The sequence below is a fragment of the Salvelinus fontinalis genome, chromosome 17 (assembly GCF_029448725.1).
Source record: "Salvelinus fontinalis isolate EN_2023a chromosome 17, ASM2944872v1, whole genome shotgun sequence".
NCBI classification, from domain to species: domain Eukaryota; kingdom Metazoa; phylum Chordata; class Actinopteri; order Salmoniformes; family Salmonidae; genus Salvelinus; species Salvelinus fontinalis.
The window spans coordinates 13,868,476-13,886,068 of NC_074681.1; the positions used below are offsets into that span (position 1 = coordinate 13,868,476).

General features: G+C 38.0%; 1 protein-coding gene across 4 annotated transcripts in view; it reads left to right on the top strand.

The window, feature by feature from the left end:
- Positions 1–5,516: 5,516 nt before the first annotated feature.
- Positions 5,517–17,593, top strand: part of LOC129813737 (dystrobrevin alpha-like) — a 43,857-nt gene continuing 31,780 nt past the window's right edge. For 2 of the 4 annotated variants that reach the window (XM_055866211.1, XM_055866210.1), the window contains exons 1-3: positions 5,520–5,762; positions 9,632–9,699; positions 10,024–10,104. In XM_055866211.1, the coding sequence (XP_055722186.1) occupies positions 5,746–5,762; positions 9,632–9,699; positions 10,024–10,104 (166 nt within the window). In that variant the 5' untranslated portion in view covers positions 5,520–5,745. Of the gene's footprint in view, positions 5,763–9,631; positions 9,700–10,023; positions 10,105–17,593 lie in introns of all 4 variants that reach the window. The other 2 variants (XM_055866213.1, XM_055866212.1) reach the window with 2 other exon arrangements.

The window sequence follows — 17,593 nt, forward strand, 5'->3', positions numbered from 1 at the left end:
AACGTCTATTCCACGTTGGTTCAACGTCATTTCCTTGAAATGACGTGAAAACAACATTGATTCAACCAGTGTGTGCCCAGTGGGACAAAATATGAAAAGTAAAACAACCATATGAAACAAACACATTCTTCAGTAAAGTTTCAAGTTGTAATGTCACGTGCACAAGTACAGTGAAATGTCTTTCTAAACCCAACAATGCAGTAATCAATATCAATGTAGTACTAAAAATAACATAAGGCAGAACAAAAACACACACATACAAAGAAATAAGAAGAACACAATAAGTAAGTAAGCTATATACAGGGTCAGTTCCAATCCCATATTTACAATGTGCAGGGATACTGGAGTAATAGACATCAGGATACATGATTAACAAAGTAGCAGCAGCGTTTATGATGATTTTATGTGAATGTGTGTGTGTGTGTGTGTGTGTGTGTGTGTGTGTGTGTGTGTGTGTGTGTGTGTGTGTGTGTGTGTGTGTGTGTGTGTGTGTGTGTGCATGAGTGTTTAAAGTCCTGTGAGTGTGCAAAGAGACTAAAATATAAAATACAAGGGTCAACAGCCCCATGTGTAACGCTGTTGTGTGTGGCGCTGCTTTGCTTTATCTTGGCCAGGTCGCAGTTGTAAATGAGAACTTGTTCTCAACTGGCCTACCTGGTTGAATAAAGGTGAAATAAATCAAATAAAAAACTCAGTTCGTGTAGCCATTTTGTTAGCTATTTAGTAATCTTATGGCTTGGGGATAGAAGCTGTTCAGGAGCCTGTTGGTGACTTGATGCACCGGTAGCTGTGCTGAAGCAGAGGCCCTCTGACATCAAAGCAGAGGCCCTCTAACATCTGCCTAAATTGGAAACCTGGTCTCAGAGCATTTTGTGTTATTCTGTACGTAAATCTGAGACATTTGGGCTAAGTTCAGGAGTTAGGTTAAAGGGTTAGGGTTAGCTAAAAGGTTAAGGTTAGGGTAAGGGGGTGGATTAGCTAAAAGGGTTTGTCACGTTCTGACCATAGTTCTTTTGTATTTTCGTTGTTTTAGTGTGGTTAGGGCGTGAGTTGGGTGGGTATGATCTATGTTTTCTGCTTCTATGTGGGGTTTCTCGTTTGGCCTGATATGGTTCTCAATCAGAGGCAGGTGTTAGTCATTGTCTCTGATTGGGAACCATATTTAGGTAGCCTGTGTTCTATTGTGTTTTGTGGGTGGTTGTCTTCAGTCTTTGTGTGTCTGCACCAGATAGAACTGTTTCGGTTTTCACGTTTGTTGTTTTTGTATTTGTAGTGTTCAGTTTTGGATTTATTAAAATAAGATGAAAACTAACCACACTGCGCTTTGGTCCGATCCTTCTACCACCACAGACGATCGTTACAGGGTTAAGGTTAGGGGAAGGGTTAGCTAACATGCTAAGTCCGTGATGAGATTCTACCTCACAACCTTTGGGTTGTTAGACGTTTGTGTTATATGCCCACCCAGTTGCTAATTAGCTAAAATGCAAAAGTTGTCCATGATGAGATTTAAACTCATAACCTTTAGGTTGTTAGACGTTTGTGTTGGGTTACTAGACAGTTGTTAATTAGCTAAAATGCTACAGTTGTCCATGATGAGATTTGAACTCACAACCTTTGGGTAACTAGACATTTGTGTTATACACCCACCCAACCACCCTACTTTAGTTTTTGGCTTAAGTAACCAACTGTCTTTTGTAACCATGCCAAACGTAACATATCATACTCTTTTGAGTATCCCGGGTGTACATTTACTATGTTATGTCTGGTCTATGAGACCAAGCTGGAATTGACCTACAGGCACCAACTCCACCACCGTTAAGGACTTTTGGAGATCATTCCATATGAGGGGCACAAAAAAACTAAAAGCAGATATACCTAACTCATTAGAGATTGATGGGATCTCCAGTGTTTTCCATCCCTGAGTCTGGTAACTTATGTCTGAAGGTTAACAATGAGGTAAGATATGGTGGAAGTTTATGCAAGAGGGCTTTATTGACAAAAATACTGCAATGCATCCGTCTACGAGACTTCAAGGATGACCAGCCTACTTTCTGATACAAAACATAATTATATGTACTGAACCTATCGGCCGTAATAATGGCTTCGATACAGCATTCATATAGACGATATCGCCATATATAATAACCAGAATGAATGTTGACTAAATTATTTGTTTCCTACTATTTAAGAAAAGACAGGACCTGTTCCTATAGAAGAAGCCTATTTTAATTATTAATTTCTTAACTCATCAACATGCTTTTTAAAAGATAGCTTTTCGTCAATCCAGATACCCAGATGTTTATAAGCATGGCGATCAATGAGGGCACCATCCAAAGTACCCATGCATAAATCATCAGATACATTTTTACTTGATTTGGAAAATAACATATACTTGGTTTTACCTGCCCCAGTGCACAACTGAGCAAGAGGACAAGTACATTAGAGTGTCTAGTTTGAGAAACAGACGCCTCACAAGTCCTCAACTGGCAGCTTCATTAAATAGTACCCACAAAACACAAGTCTCAACGTCAACAGTGAAGAGGCAACTCCGGGATGCTGGCCTTCTAGGCAGAGTTCCTCTGTCCAGAGTCTGTGTTATTTTGCCCATCTTAATCTTTTATTTTTATTGGCCAGTCTGAGATAATGATTTTTCTTTGCAACTCTGCCTAGAAGGCCAGCATCCCAGAGTCGCCTCATCCCTGTTGACGTTGAGACTGGTGTTTTGCAGGTACTATTTAATGAAGCTGCCAGTTGAGAACTTGTGAGGCGTCTGTTTCTCAAACTAGACACTCTAATGTACTTGTCTTCTTGCTCAGTTGTGCACCGGGGCCTCCCACTCCTCTTTCTATTCTGGTTAGAGCCAGTTTGCGCTGTTCTGTGAAGGGAGTAGTACACAGCATTGTTCGAGATCTTCAGTTTCTTGGTAATTTCTCGCCTTCATTTCTCAGAACAAGAATAGACTGACTAGGTTCAGAAGAAAGGTCTTTGTTCCTGGCCATTTTGAACCTGTAATCGAACCCACAAATGCTGATGCTCCAGATACTCAACCAGTCTAAAGAAGGCAAATTTGATTGCTTCTTTAATCAGAACAACAGTTTTCAGCTGTGCTAACATAATTGCAAAAGGGTTTTCAAATGATCAATTAGCCTTTTAAAATTATAAACTTGGATTAGCTAACACAACGTGCCATTGGAACACAGGAGTGATGGTTGCTGATAATGGGCCTCTGTAAGCATATATATTCCATAAAAAATCTGCCGTTTCCGGCTACAATAGTCATTTACAACATTAACAATGTCTGTATTTCTGATCAATTTGATGTTATTTTAATGGACAAAAAATGCGCTTTCATTTCAAAAACAAGGACATTTCTATGTGTCCCCAAACGTTTGAACGGTAGTGTGTATATATAATGATAATAATACAACAATGTGATGGGGATTGTTTCCAGACACGGCACGTATACTTCCTGTGCATTGTAGTCATGGTGGGTTGAATCATTATGTGTTTATGTTTCTTTTGTCAACTTCTTAACGCAAGTTAAGAGATTCCGCATTACGTCATCGGCAGAGGCCACAAACTCGAAGCAAATGTTGGGTAGTGCTAACGTTACGCGAACATTTCGAATAAAGCACCACTGCACAAAGCGTTAGTAATAACAGGATTAGCAGCGTTCTAGGTGTAATGGTGAATTGATCTAAATGAATCGTAATCAAATATATGGATACGGCTGACACTTCAATTCCTGGATGTAACCAATGCAGTTTTATGACCATGCCTCGATGTTCTGGTAAGTATAGACAGCACAAATGCACTGCAACATCGGTAGTGAAACGACATTATCACTCGTTTAAAATCCCAAGTTACTGTGTAGTGGGAACTAGTGAGATCAAGATTTTTTTTTTATCACGAGGCAAAATGCATGCCAATTAATAGGGTTAAACTATTGACTATTTGGATGTTGTAAAAAATTACACCGTTATATCGCTCATTTGTAGAGATGCTTCTGTCGTTACAGGGATACAGGTTATTTTGCAATCAATGTGAATATAAATCTGTCATCTGCTGCCTGTTGCCTTTCTTCACTCATCATGTGTGTTTGATAGAAAACATTGAAATATCACACTGTTTCTCAATTCTTTCTGAAATACACGAGAGCTGAGCATGATCCATTCTAGATCAAATAATCTCGTCATTGACATGGCCGTCATGGCTGGTTGTAAAACTGTAACGGCATCATTAACCAACAGTTTGGTATATAGCGCATACATTTCCTACCCATCCAGTTGTTTCTGTTGTTGCAGAGATTACCTGAAGCAGCTTCACTAATCACCAGTGTAAAGCTGCCAGTATCAGAGTTTTTTTTTCCTCCACCAAGGAGTTCACGTTGGAACACAGTGTCAGTTCAGGAACCACACAGTTCTATTCAGGAACAACAACCATAAACACGGAACACAGTGTCAGTTCAGGAACCACACAGTTCTATTCAGGAACAACAACCATAAACACGGAACACAGTGTCAGTTCAGGAACCACACAGTTCTATTCAGGAACAACAACCATAAACACGTCAAGAACACTCAGGAGTTTTTGTCTTGTGGAGCAATGACCCATGGCCTCTTTGCAATGTCTTTGAGTTGTACCAGTTCAGTGCTGTCTGCCCAGGCCAGAGGCCCCACAAGCAGATAACTGACTGGTGCAACTCAGAGACAGTGCGGTGTCCAGTGTAATACACTCCCAGACAGACAACATAAGACTGTTTAGACTTCTTATTAACTGACTATATAGGCTGCTATAAATAAACCATTTCAATATGTGATGGGTGTTTTTGTTGGTGATTTCTGTACAGTTAACTTCATAACTGAACAAAGTAGACAGCTCTACACTGTGGTGGGAAATCAGATGCCAACATCAATTATATTCTAATGATGTAAAAATAACACTGGCCAATCAGTGGATGAAAGTCAATACATGAACAGCTGCAATATGTAGCTTATGACTCAGTCTGCTATGGGGATATGCAGGGTCACAACTCAAGCAACTGCTCGTGTCCCGGAAATACTGTATGACAACCTGATCCAAGTAGTTTAAGAATCTAAATTAAAAACACCACAGTCTCCTGTGCTTTTCTTTCTTGGCCTGTGGTAAAAATAGAGCCATAATATAAATAAGGGACTTATAAGGGAATGGTTCAGTGGGCCTGGAACTCAGTTAATAACTGGGCAAGAGAGTATCTATCCACTGCAGCAATAAATGTGATCATTTTAATAACGCTGAGAGAAACTGACTTTATAGCCTCAGTTTGATTCTGGCAGAGGTGGAGAGTTACAAGTCATCTGCAATATTTAGTTTATGGTGTACGATGATTTGCTCATTTCAGGGCAGTTGTTTTCTAATACTGCAAGTGTATTTGACACTGGCACAGAGCAAGAGTAATGCTTGCTGGGCAGGCGCCAAGCGAGAGGTTGGAAGGGACTGCAACTGGAGAGCCAGCAAATCTGTACAAGAATGTGGAGCCTGCTCATTTGAAGTTAAAGATAGAGGCAGCAGCACAAGCTGTGTCCTGACAGTTTCTATTTCAGATATCTGACTGTAGCTAAGCTAACCACCGTCCAACTGAGGCTGGCTGCTTTTGTTGTCATGCTTGCCTGGTAGAGAGGGCTTTATACTCTGTACAGTTGTTGTTAAGAAAGACAAGCCTTTGGAGTAGCACACAGACAGACAAGGAGAAGGAAACAGAGGAACATGGTACATTCTGAAGGGTACGTTCAACATTAACACATTTGTCATCTCCTGATTTGTGTTGTTGAGAAGTTTGTAATCTCCTGATTTGTGTTGTTGAGAAGTTTGTAATCTCCTGATTTGTGTTGTTGAGAAGTTTGTAATCTCCTGATTTGTGTTGTTGAGAAGTTTGTAATCTCCTGATTTGTGTTGTTGAGAAGTTTGTAATCTCCTGATTTGTGTTACTTGTAGTTTTCAATCTTCACCAGGTGAATAGTAGTTGTGTCAATCTTAGCTATTTATTTCAGCTTAAAAATAGCCTTTGTAAGGTCAAATACTTAGCACAAGAACTTGTCTCTGTTACTTTTGTGATATGAAAAGGGAGTTTGAGTATGTTAACATGTTATTATTAGTTAGTTATGTGATTCTGCACTGCTGTATATGAGACATCTACTGTAGATTGTTCTTGGATGATTAATTAATTATTAACTGAAAAGTGTTTAACATTGTTGTAAATTACTTAAACTAAAACTTTACATAACAGACAGATAGTTTTTGTTTACAGTCATCTTTATTCTATAAATACAGTGTCTAATGATTTCAATCAATTTCAATCTAATTTCAATCAATTTTACCCAGTGTTACCATAGCTCTGCAGAAAAGGACCTGTGTGCAGAAAAATAGTTGTCATCTTTTTTTGTGTACAGTACCTTGAATTAGAATTTGTAATGAAATATTTAGAAGTTCCTGCATGTAACCTGAGGCCACTGCATAATATTTGCATATTTATCACTTTCAATTATATAAATTCTCAAGCCTTATTTGTTGAAAAGTGGGCAGTCTAAGTAGAACGAGTGTAATGAGTCAAAGTTATTTATAATGTCTGTTCTCATTGTATAATAGACAAGTTCTATTCTAGTTTTATTCTATTTGTAATTACAATGTATTCAAATCCTGATCCAAACATTAATGGTGCCTGTTAGATCTTCAAGAGAAGATGTATGACGAGAGGGTGATGAAAAACATTGCTCCACAAACTTGGACCATTCTCTAAGGGGATACGAAGACATTGCACCCTATTTTTTTTTAAATGGACAATGGAGTGACTAGATTCTTTGCTACTATGGCAACTTAGCACATGACTATGTGTATTAGATTGCCTTGGACAGTGCAGCGAGGCATGATGTGAGCGTTCGCTAGCTCTGCCACTCTGCCCCTGTGAAACACTCTTCCTTGTCTCACTCAAGTTTTTCAATGCCCTGACTTTTGTTTACATACTTACATTTTTTAGTGTGTCCTGAAGGTCAACCTGTAAGAACGTATCTGTCATCAGTGTTTCCCCTAGGATTTTAGAGTCCCTCTTGGCTGCACAGACTGTTTTTTGCTGTTTTAAAGCTAATTTCCTGCAATTCTACACATTTTACCATGGGGCAGAGATAATATTTTACAGTTTTAAAGCTAGTTTCCTGTAATTCTACAAAAAAAAGAACATTTACAGTTAAAGCTAATTTCCTGCAATTCTACACATTTGGACTTTTGAAGTAACCGTCCAGTGAAAATCGAACTTTTAAAAGTTCATATTCTGTTAACTCATACCAAAATAATGTTGTTGACTCAACCTATACTCGCATTTGTGGCCAAAGCATAAATTGGAGACGAACCCCATCTCAAACTTGCATCTCAAACAGAAAAAATGCTTGCTATTTTTTCTTAAGCCTTGTTCACATTGGCAGTTTGAAGGGACTCAAATCCTATTTTTTGGCATATCCGACTTGAATCTGTTCCTTTTCCTGCATTCCGAACCGCCAAAAAGCACATGGAATTGTATATTTCAAGCCACATTTCAAACCACTTTCGTAGGTTCTTTTGAAATCAGATACAAATTTGATTCCTGGCCATACGGCTTGTGTCTGAACGGTCAAATCTGATTTATTTGCCCTAAAGTGGGTTTTTGACTGTAATTTGGTATATCTTGTTGCTTGCTAGTTACTCTGTTGACAGTCTGACAAGAACACGTGGTAGCTAACTAGCTTGTTTATTGTTTACAAACAAATTAATTAATGTGCTAGAAAGCTAAACAGCTACCTAGCTAGATAGTTGACTGCTGTGGCTAGACAAAAATCACTCATTTTGAAAGTTGGATCATCTTATCTTTTGAGGCTTTAAAAGTGTTCTTATACTTTGATTTTGAAAATTCAAAGCAACTGGGACTCGTCCATGGCAGGCATTGTTGTCACCTTAGTTTGCTACAGAACTTCTGAGTTGAGAAAGCACGAGCACCACCACCAATCAGCCTACACCACTGCGCACACACCCGTCATTACTCTGACAAATAGCGTAGCCATGTTAGCAAATAACTGCTGTCTGAACACACACAAATCCCATTTGCCACTTGTAATTTGCCATTTGGACAGTCAATATTCCAAAACCGATTTGAAAAACAAAACCGATTTGAGCATTAAGTCCTGCAGTGTGACCAAGGCTATAGAATATGATGTCATACTCATGAGGAAGATAAGCTGTCCAATCAGTGGTCTTGGGGAGGATGAGCTGGCCAATCAGTGGTCTACTGTATTAATATTTTTAATGACTGGTATATGCCCACACCATTCTGTTGTTGGGGTACACCCATTGTAACGGCTGTTGGAAGGAGAGGACCAAGGTGCAGCGTGGTACGTGTTCATACTATTTATTGAACACTGAAATAACAAAAATAACAACGAGAACGACCATAACAGTTCTGGCTGGTGCAGACACAAAACAGAAAACAACTACCCACAACACACAGGTGGAAAAAGGATACCTAAGTATGGTTCTCAATCAGAGACAACGATAGACAGCTGCCTCTGATTGAGAACCACACCCGGCCAAACACATAGAACTAGACAACATAGAACAAAACATAGAATGCCCACCCCAACTCACGCCCTGACCAAACCAAAATAGAGACATAAAAATATCTCTACGGTCAGGGCGTGACACCCATACCATTCCGACATAGAACATCTGATTTTTAACATACTTAGCTACCAGTTTTTGGAAGGAAAACTATTTCACTCATATTGTAGGTAATTATAGGTCATATTTCATAGGAATCTGGAAACACTGGACAGTTTTGTTAGTTCTCAAAGATTACCTTATTTAAAATGCATAGCTCCATTATCTTTTCTACATACGTTACAGTATATCTGGTTTTAGGCGTTTAAGTTTACAATGAAAACATTTTACATAATATTTTTTGGTGTGGCGGACACAATTTAAGTAAATATAGAGTTAACACTGGTCATGCATGCCCCCATTTATTCAAGTGAAGATGGGCAGTGTGAGGAGGCCAAAAATGCTCAGCATTGATGAAAAAAATGACCCTAAGTGTCAATCATTTTACAGATGATGTTTAGTGATGGCCTCTTGGAACTACTGATACAGTATCTTGTGCGGATTCAGGCAATGAAGTGAATTTAGAAAATAGTGTGTGGATAGTGACATCAAGTGGATGATGATACAGTATGTAGAGTGTAATGGTGGTGATAGCCAAGGGGATAGTGTTGCGCTTGTTGAATAGTGTGTTTAACTCTGTACTGAGGGCTTGCTAAATGCATCGAGTCAGTCAGTAGGACCGTAGGACGTACATTACATGATAGAAGTTACAGCTGAGCAGTAGCACTACTATGTGAATAATACTACAACTACTAACAAGCTGTTGAGTTAGTAGTGTTACATTCATGTATTCTAATGACAAAATTATTACCTGGGAAGCACTATATTTTGCTGCACACAATATTTTGCTGCACACATTCATCCATTACAAAAGTATCACTATTAAAAAGTAAACTGTCATGGCCCAGTAGGTGTAATCCTGCTAAGTCATTACTAATGAATAGTCACTCTGTTTTCCTCTCCTTCTGATCAGAATGATTGAAGATTGTGGGAGGAGTGGCGACATCATGGCGGAGAGACGACAACTGTTCGCAGAGATGCGTAAGTGTCCAGGGCCATCTCTAAAGAGAGACACACATTCAAAGTATTATAACTATAGTATACATAAATGTTATTAATGACATTTACCAAGTCATTTACTAGGTTACTTCTACAAAATATGAATATCATTAACATCCAGTATAGGCCTACACAGAAGAACAGCGTTCATTGGGAAAACTAGACAGACATCTAGTGTTAATGTCCACATGAATAGCCTATGAGCAACACTTTTCTCCCAAGAGCCCCGCACAGTCTATCCTCAGCAGCATTCCTTTGTTACTGTCTTTCATATTGCCTTTCAAAATTAATGTATTTTTACTACAGGGGCGCAAGAGTTGGATTCCATAAGATTGTCCACGTATAGAACTGCTTGCAAACTCAGATTTGTTCAGAAGAAATGCAATCGTGAGTATGGTGTGATATCCTATGTTTGATAGTAATAGCCGTGAGTATGGTGTGATATCCTATGTTTGATAGTAATAGCCGTGAGTATGGTGTGATATCCTATGTTTGATAGTAATAGCCGAGAGTATGGTGTGATATCCTATGTTTGATAGTACTAGTCGTGAGTATGGTGTGATATCCTATGTTTGATAGTAATAGTCGCGAGTATGGTGTGATATCCTGTGTTTGATAGTAATAGTCCTGAGTATGTTGTGATATCCTATGTTTGATAGTAATAGTCGTGAGTATGGTGTGATATCCTGTGTTTGATAGTATTAGTCGTGAGTATGGTGTGATATCCTATGTTTGATAGTAATAGTCGCGAGTATGGTGTGATATCCTGTGTTTGATAGTAATAGTCGTGAGTATGGTGTGATATCCTATGTTTGATAGTAATAGTCGTGATTATGGTGTGATATCCTGTGTTTGATAGTAATAGTCGTGAGTATGGTGTGATATCCTGTGTTTGATAGTAATAGTCGTGAGTATGGTGTGATATCCTGTGTTTGATAGTAATAGTCGTGAGTATGGTGTGATATCCTATGTTTGATAGTAATAGTCGTGAGTATGGTGTGATATCCTGTGTTTGATAGTAATAGTCGTGATTATGGTGTGATATCCTGTGTTTGATAGTAATAGTCGTGAGTATGGTGTGATATCCTGTGTTTGATAGTAATAGTCGTGAGTTTGGTGTGATATCCTGTGTTTGATAGTAATAGTCGTGAGTATGGTGTGATATCCTGTGTTTGATATTAATAGTCGTGAGTATGGTGTGATATCCTGTGTTTGATAGTAATAGTCCTGAGTATGGTGTGATATCCTGTGTTTGATAGTAATAGTCATGATTATGGTGTGATATCCTATGTTTGATAGTAATAGTCGTGAGTATGGTGTGATATCCTGTGTTTGATAGTAATAGTCGTGAGTATGGTGTGATATCCTATGTTTGATAGTAATAGTCGTGATTATGGTGTGATATCCTGTGTTTGATAGTAATAGTCGTGAGTATGGTGTGATATCCTGTGTTTGATAGTAATAGTCGTGAGTATGGTGTGATATCCTGTGTTTGATAGTAATAGTCGTGAGTATGGTGTGATATCCTATGTTTGATAGTAATAGTCGTGAGTATGGTGTGATATCCTGTGTTTGATAGTAATAGTCGTGATTATGGTGTGATATCCTGTGTTTGATAGTAATAGTCGTGAGTATGGTGTGATATCCTGTGTTTGATAGTAATAGTCGTGAGTTTGGTGTGATATCCTGTGTTTGATAGTAATAGTCGTGAGTATGGTGTGATATCCTGTGTTTGATAGTAATAGTCGTGAGTATGGTGTGATATCCTATGTTTGATAGTAATAGTCCTGAGTATGGTGTGATATCCTGTGTTTGATAGTAATAGTCATGAGTATGGTGTGATATCCTGTGTTTGATAGTAATAGTCGTGAGTATGGTGTGATATCCTATGTTTGATAGTAATAGTCCTGAGTATGGTGTGATATCCTGTGTTTGATAGTAATAGTCATGAGTATGGTGTGATATCCTGTGTTTGATAGTAATAGTCGTGAGTATGGTGTGATATCCTATGTTTGATAGTAATAGTCCTGAGTATGGTGTGATATCCTGTGTTTGATAGTAATAGTCATGAGTATGGTGTGATATCCTATGTTTGATAGTAATAGTCATGATTATGGTGTGATATCCTATGTTTGATAGTAATAGTCGTGAGTATGGTGTGATATCCTGTGTTTGATAGTAATAGTCGTGAGTATGGTGTGATATCCTATGTTTGATAGTAATAGTCGTGATTATGGTGTGATATCCTGTGTTTGATAGTAATAGTCGTGAGTATGGTGTGATATCCTGTGTTTGATAGTAATAGTCGTGAGTATGGTGTGATATCCTGTGTTTGATAGTAATAGTCGTGAGTATGGTGTGATATCCTATGTTTGATAGTAATAGTCGTGAGTATGGTGTGATATCCTGTGTTTGATAGTAATAGTCGTGAGTATGGTGTGATATCCTGTGTTTGATAGTAATAGTCGTGAGTATGGTGTGATATCCTGTGTTTGATAGTAATAGTTGTGAGTTTGGTGTGATATCCTGTGTTTGATAGTAATAGTCGTGAGTATGGTGTGATATCCTGTGTTTGATATTAATAGTCGTGAGTATGGTGTGATATCCTGTGTTTGATAGTAATAGTCCTGAGTATGGTGTGATATCCTGTGTTTGATAGTAATAGTCATGATTATGGTGTGATATCCTATGTTTGATAGTAATAGTCGTGAGTATGGTGTGATATCCTGTGTTTGATAGTAATAGTCGTGAGTATGGTGTGATATCCTATGTTTGATAGTAATAGTCGTGATTATGGTGTGATATCCTGTGTTTGATAGTAATAGTCGTGAGTATGGTGTGATATCCTGTGTTTGATAGTAATAGTCGTGAGTATGGTGTGATATCCTGTGTTTGATAGTAATAGTCGTGAGTATGGTGTGATATCCTATGTTTGATAGTAATAGTCGTGAGTATGGTGTGATATCCTGTGTTTGATAGTAATAGTCGTGATTATGGTGTGATATCCTGTGTTTGATAGTAATAGTCGTGAGTATGGTGTGATATCCTGTGTTTGATAGTAATAGTCGTGAGTTTGGTGTGATATCCTGTGTTTGATAGTAATAGTCGTGAGTATGGTGTGATATCCTGTGTTTGATATTAATAGTCGTGAGTATGGTGTGATATCCTGTGTTTGATAGTAATAGTCGTGATTATGGTGTGATATCTTGTGTTTGATAGTAATAGTCGTGAGTATGGTGTGATGTCCTGTGTTTGATAGTAATTGTCGTGAGTATGGTGTGATATCCTGTGTTTGATAGTAATAGTCGTGAGTATGGTGTGATATCCTGTGTTTGATAGTAATAGTCGTGAGTATGGTGTGATATCCTGTGTTTGATAGTAATAGTCGTGAGTATGGTGTGATATCCTGTGTTTGATAGTAATAGTCGTGAGTATGGTGTGATATCCTGTGTTTGATAGTAATAGTCGTGATTATGGTGTGATATCCTGTGTTTGATAGTAATAGTCGTGAGTATGGTGTGATATCCTGTGTTTGATAGTAATAGTCGTGAGTATGGTGTGATATCCTGTGTTTGATAGTAATAGTCGTGAGTATGGTGTGATATCCTGTGTTTGATAGTAATAGTCGTGAGTATGGTGTGATATCCTGTGTTTGATAGTAATAGTCGTGATTATGGTGTGATATCCTGTGTTTGATAGTGATAGTCTTGATTATGGTGTGATATCCTGTGTTTGATAGTAATAGTCGTGAGTATGGTGTGATATCCTGTGTTTGATAGTAATAGTCGTGAGTATGGTGTGATATCCTGTGTTTGATAGTAATAGTCGTGAGTATGGTGTGATATCCTGTGTTTGATAGTAATAGTCGCGAGTATGGTGTGATATCCTGTGTTTGATAGTAATAGTCGCGAGTATGGTGTGATATCCTGTGTTTGATATTAATAGTCGTGAGTATGGTGTGATATCCTGTGTTTGATAGTAATAGTCGTGATTATGGTGTGATATCTTGTGTTTGATAGTAATAGTCGTGAGTATGGTGTGATGTCCTGTGTTTGATAGTAATTGTCGTGAGTATGGTGTGATGTCCTGTGTTTGATAGTAATAGTCGTGAGTATGGTGTGATATCCTGTGTTTGATAGTAATAGTCGTGAGTATGGTGTGATATCCTGTGTTTGATAGTAATAGTCGTGAGTATGGTGTGATATCCTGTGTTTGATAGTAATAGTCGTGAGTATGGTGTGATATCCTGTGTTTGATAGTAATAGTCGTGATTATGGTGTGATATCCTGTGTTTGATAGTAATAGTCGTGAGTATGGTCTGATATCCTGTGTTTGATAGTAATAGTCGTGATTATGGTGTGATATCCTGTGTTTGATAGTAATAGTCGTGAGTATGGTGTGATATCCTGTGTTTGATAGTAATAGTCGTGAGTATGGTGTGATATCCTGTGTTTGATAGTAATAGTCGTGAGTATGGTGTGATATCATGTGTTTGATAGTAATAGTCGTGAGTATGGTGTGATATCCTGTGTTTGATATTAATAGTCGTGAGTATGGTGTGATATCCTGTGTTTGATAGTAATAGTCGTGAGTATGGTGTGATGTCTTGTGTTTGATAGTAATAGTCGTGAGTATGGTGTGATATCCTGTGTTTGATAGTAATAGTCGTGAGTATGGTGTGATATCATGTGTTTGATAGTAATAGTCGTGAGTATGGTGTGATATCCTGTGTTTGATATTAATAGTCGTGAGTATGGTGTGATATCCTGTGTTTGATAGTAATAGTTGTGAGTATGGTGTGATGTCTTGTGTTTGATAGTAATAGTCTTGAGTATGGTGTGATGTCCTGTGTTTGATAGTAATAGTCGTGAGTATGGTGTGATGTCCTGTGTTTGATAGTAATAGTCGTGAGTATGGTGTGATGTCCTGTGTTTGATAGTAATAGTCGTGAGTATGGTGTGATGTCCTGTGTTTGATAGTAATAGTCGTGAGTATGGTGTGATATCCTGTGTTTGATAGTAATAGTCGTGAGTATGGTGTGATATCCTGTGTTTGATAGTAATAGTCGTGATTATGGTGTGATATCCTGTGTTTGATAGTAATAGTCGTGAGTATGGTGTGATATCCCGTGTTTGATAGTAATAGTCGTGAGTATGGTGTGATATCCCGTGTTTGATAGTAATAGTCGTGAGTATGGTGTGATATCCCGTGTTTGATAGTAATAGTCGTGAGTATGGTGTGATATCCCGTGTTTGATAGTAATAGTCGTGATTATGGTGTGATATCCCGTGTTTGATAGTAATAGTCGTGATTATGGCGTGATATCCCGTGTTTGATAGTAATAGTCGTGAGTATGGTGTGATATCCCGTGTTTGATAGTAATAGTCGTGAGTATGGTGTGATATCCTATGTTTGATAGTAATAGTCGTGAGTATGTTGTGATATCCTGTGTTTGATAGTAATAGTCGTGATTATGGTGTGATATCCTGTGTTTGATAGTAATAGTCGTGAGTATGGTGTGATATCCTGTGTTTGATAGTAATAGTCGTGAGTATGGTGTGATATCCTGTGTTTGATAGTAATAGTCGTGAGTATGGTGTGATATCCTGTGTTTGATAGTAATAGTCGTGAGTATGGTGTGATATCCTGTGTTTGATAGTAATAGTCGTGATTATGGTGTGATATCCTGTGTTTGATAGTAATAGTCGTGAGTATGGTCTGATATCCTGTGTTTGATAGTAATAGTCGTGATTATGGTGTGATATCCTGTGTTTGATAGTAATAGTCGTGAGTATGGTGTGATATCCTGTGTTTGATAGTAATAGTCGTGAGTATGGTGTGATATCCTGTGTTTGATAGTAAGTCGTGAGTATGGTGTGATATCATGTGTTTGATAGTAATAGTCGTGAGTATGGTGTGATATCCTGTGTTTGATATTAATAGTCGTGAGTATGGTGTGATATCCTGTGTTTGATAGTAATAGTCGTGAGTATGGTGTGATGTCTTGTGTTTGATAGTAATAGTCGTGAGTATGGTGTGATGTCCTGTGTTTGATAGTAATAGTCGTGAGTATGGTGTGATGTCCTGTGTTTGATAGTAATAGTCGTGAGTATGGTGTGATGTCCTGTGTTTGATAGTAATAGTCGTGAGTATGGTGTGATGTCCTGTGTTTGATAGTAATAGTCGTGAGTATGGTGTGATATCCTGTGTTTGATAGTAATAGTCGTGAGTATGGTGTAATATCCTGTGTTTGATAGTAATAGTCGTGAGTATGGTGTGATATCCTGTGTTTGATAGTAATAGTCGTGAGTATGGTGTGATATCCTGTGTTTGATAGTAATAGTCGTGATTATGGTGTGATATCCTGTGTTTGATAGTAATAGTCGTGAGTATGGTGTGATATCCTGTGTTTGATAGTAATAGTCGTGAGTATGGTCTGATATCCTGTGTTTGATAGTAATAGTCGTGAGTATGGTCTGATATCCTGTGTTTGATAGTAATAGTCGTGAGTATGGTCTGATATCCTGTGTTTGATAGTAATAGTCGTGATTATGGTGTGATATCCTGTGTTTGATAGTAATAGTCGTGAGTATGGTGTGATATCCCGTGTTTGATAGTAATAGTCGTGAGTTTGGTGTGATATCCCGTGTTTGATAGTAATAGTCGTGAGTATGGTGTGATATCCCGTGTTTGATAGTAATAGTCGTGAGTATGGTGTGATATCCCGTGTTTGATAGTAATAGTCGTGATTATGGTGTGATATCCCGTGTTTGATAGTAATAGTCGTGAGTATGGTGTGATATCCCGTGTTTGATAGTAATAGTCGTGAGTATGATGTGATATCCTATGTTTGATAGTAATAGTCGTGAGTATGATGTGATATCCTATGTTTGATAGTAATAGTCGTGAGTATGTTGTGATATCCTGTGTTTGATAGTAATAGTCGTGAGTATGGTGTGATATCCTGTGTTTGATAGTAATAGTCGTGAGTATGGTGTGATATCCTGTGTTTGATAGTAATAGTCGTGATTATGGTGTGATATCCTGTGTTTGATAGTAATAGTCGTGATTATGGTGTGATATCCTGTGTTTGATAGTACTAGTCGTGAGTATGGTGTGATATCCTATGTTTGATAGTAATAGTCGTGAGTATGGTGTGATATCCTGTGTTTGATAGTAATAGTCGTGAGTATGGTGTGATATCCTGTGTTTGATAGTAATAGTCGTGAGTTTGGTTTGATATCCTGTGTTTGATAGTAATAGTCGTGAGTATGGTGTGATATCCTGTGTTTGATAGTAATAGTCGTGAGTATGGTGTGATATCCTGTGTTTGATAGTAATAGTCGTGAGTATGGTGTGATATCCTGTGTTTGATAGTAATAGTCGTGAGTATGGTGTGATATCCTGTGTTTGATAGTAATAGTCGTGAGTATGGTGTGATATCCTGTGTTTGATAGTAATAGTCGTGATTATGGTGTGATATCCTGTGTTTGATAGTAATAGTCGTGATTATGGTGTGATATCCTGTGTTTGATAGTACTAGTCGTGAGTATGGTGTGATATCCTATGTTTGATAGTAATAGTCGTGAGTATGGTGTGATATCCTGTGTTTGATAGTAATAGTCGTGAGTATGGTGTGATATCCTGTGTTTGATAGTAATAGTCGTGAGTTTGGTTTGATATCCTGTGTTTGATAGTAATAGTCGTGAGTATGGTGTGATATCCTGTGTTTGATAGTAATAGTCGTGAGTATGGTGTGATATCCTGTGTTTGATAGTAATAGTCGTGAGTATGGTGTGATATCCTATGTTTGATAGTAATAGTCGTGAGTATGGTGTGATATCCTGTGTTTGATAGTAATAGTCGTGAGTATGGT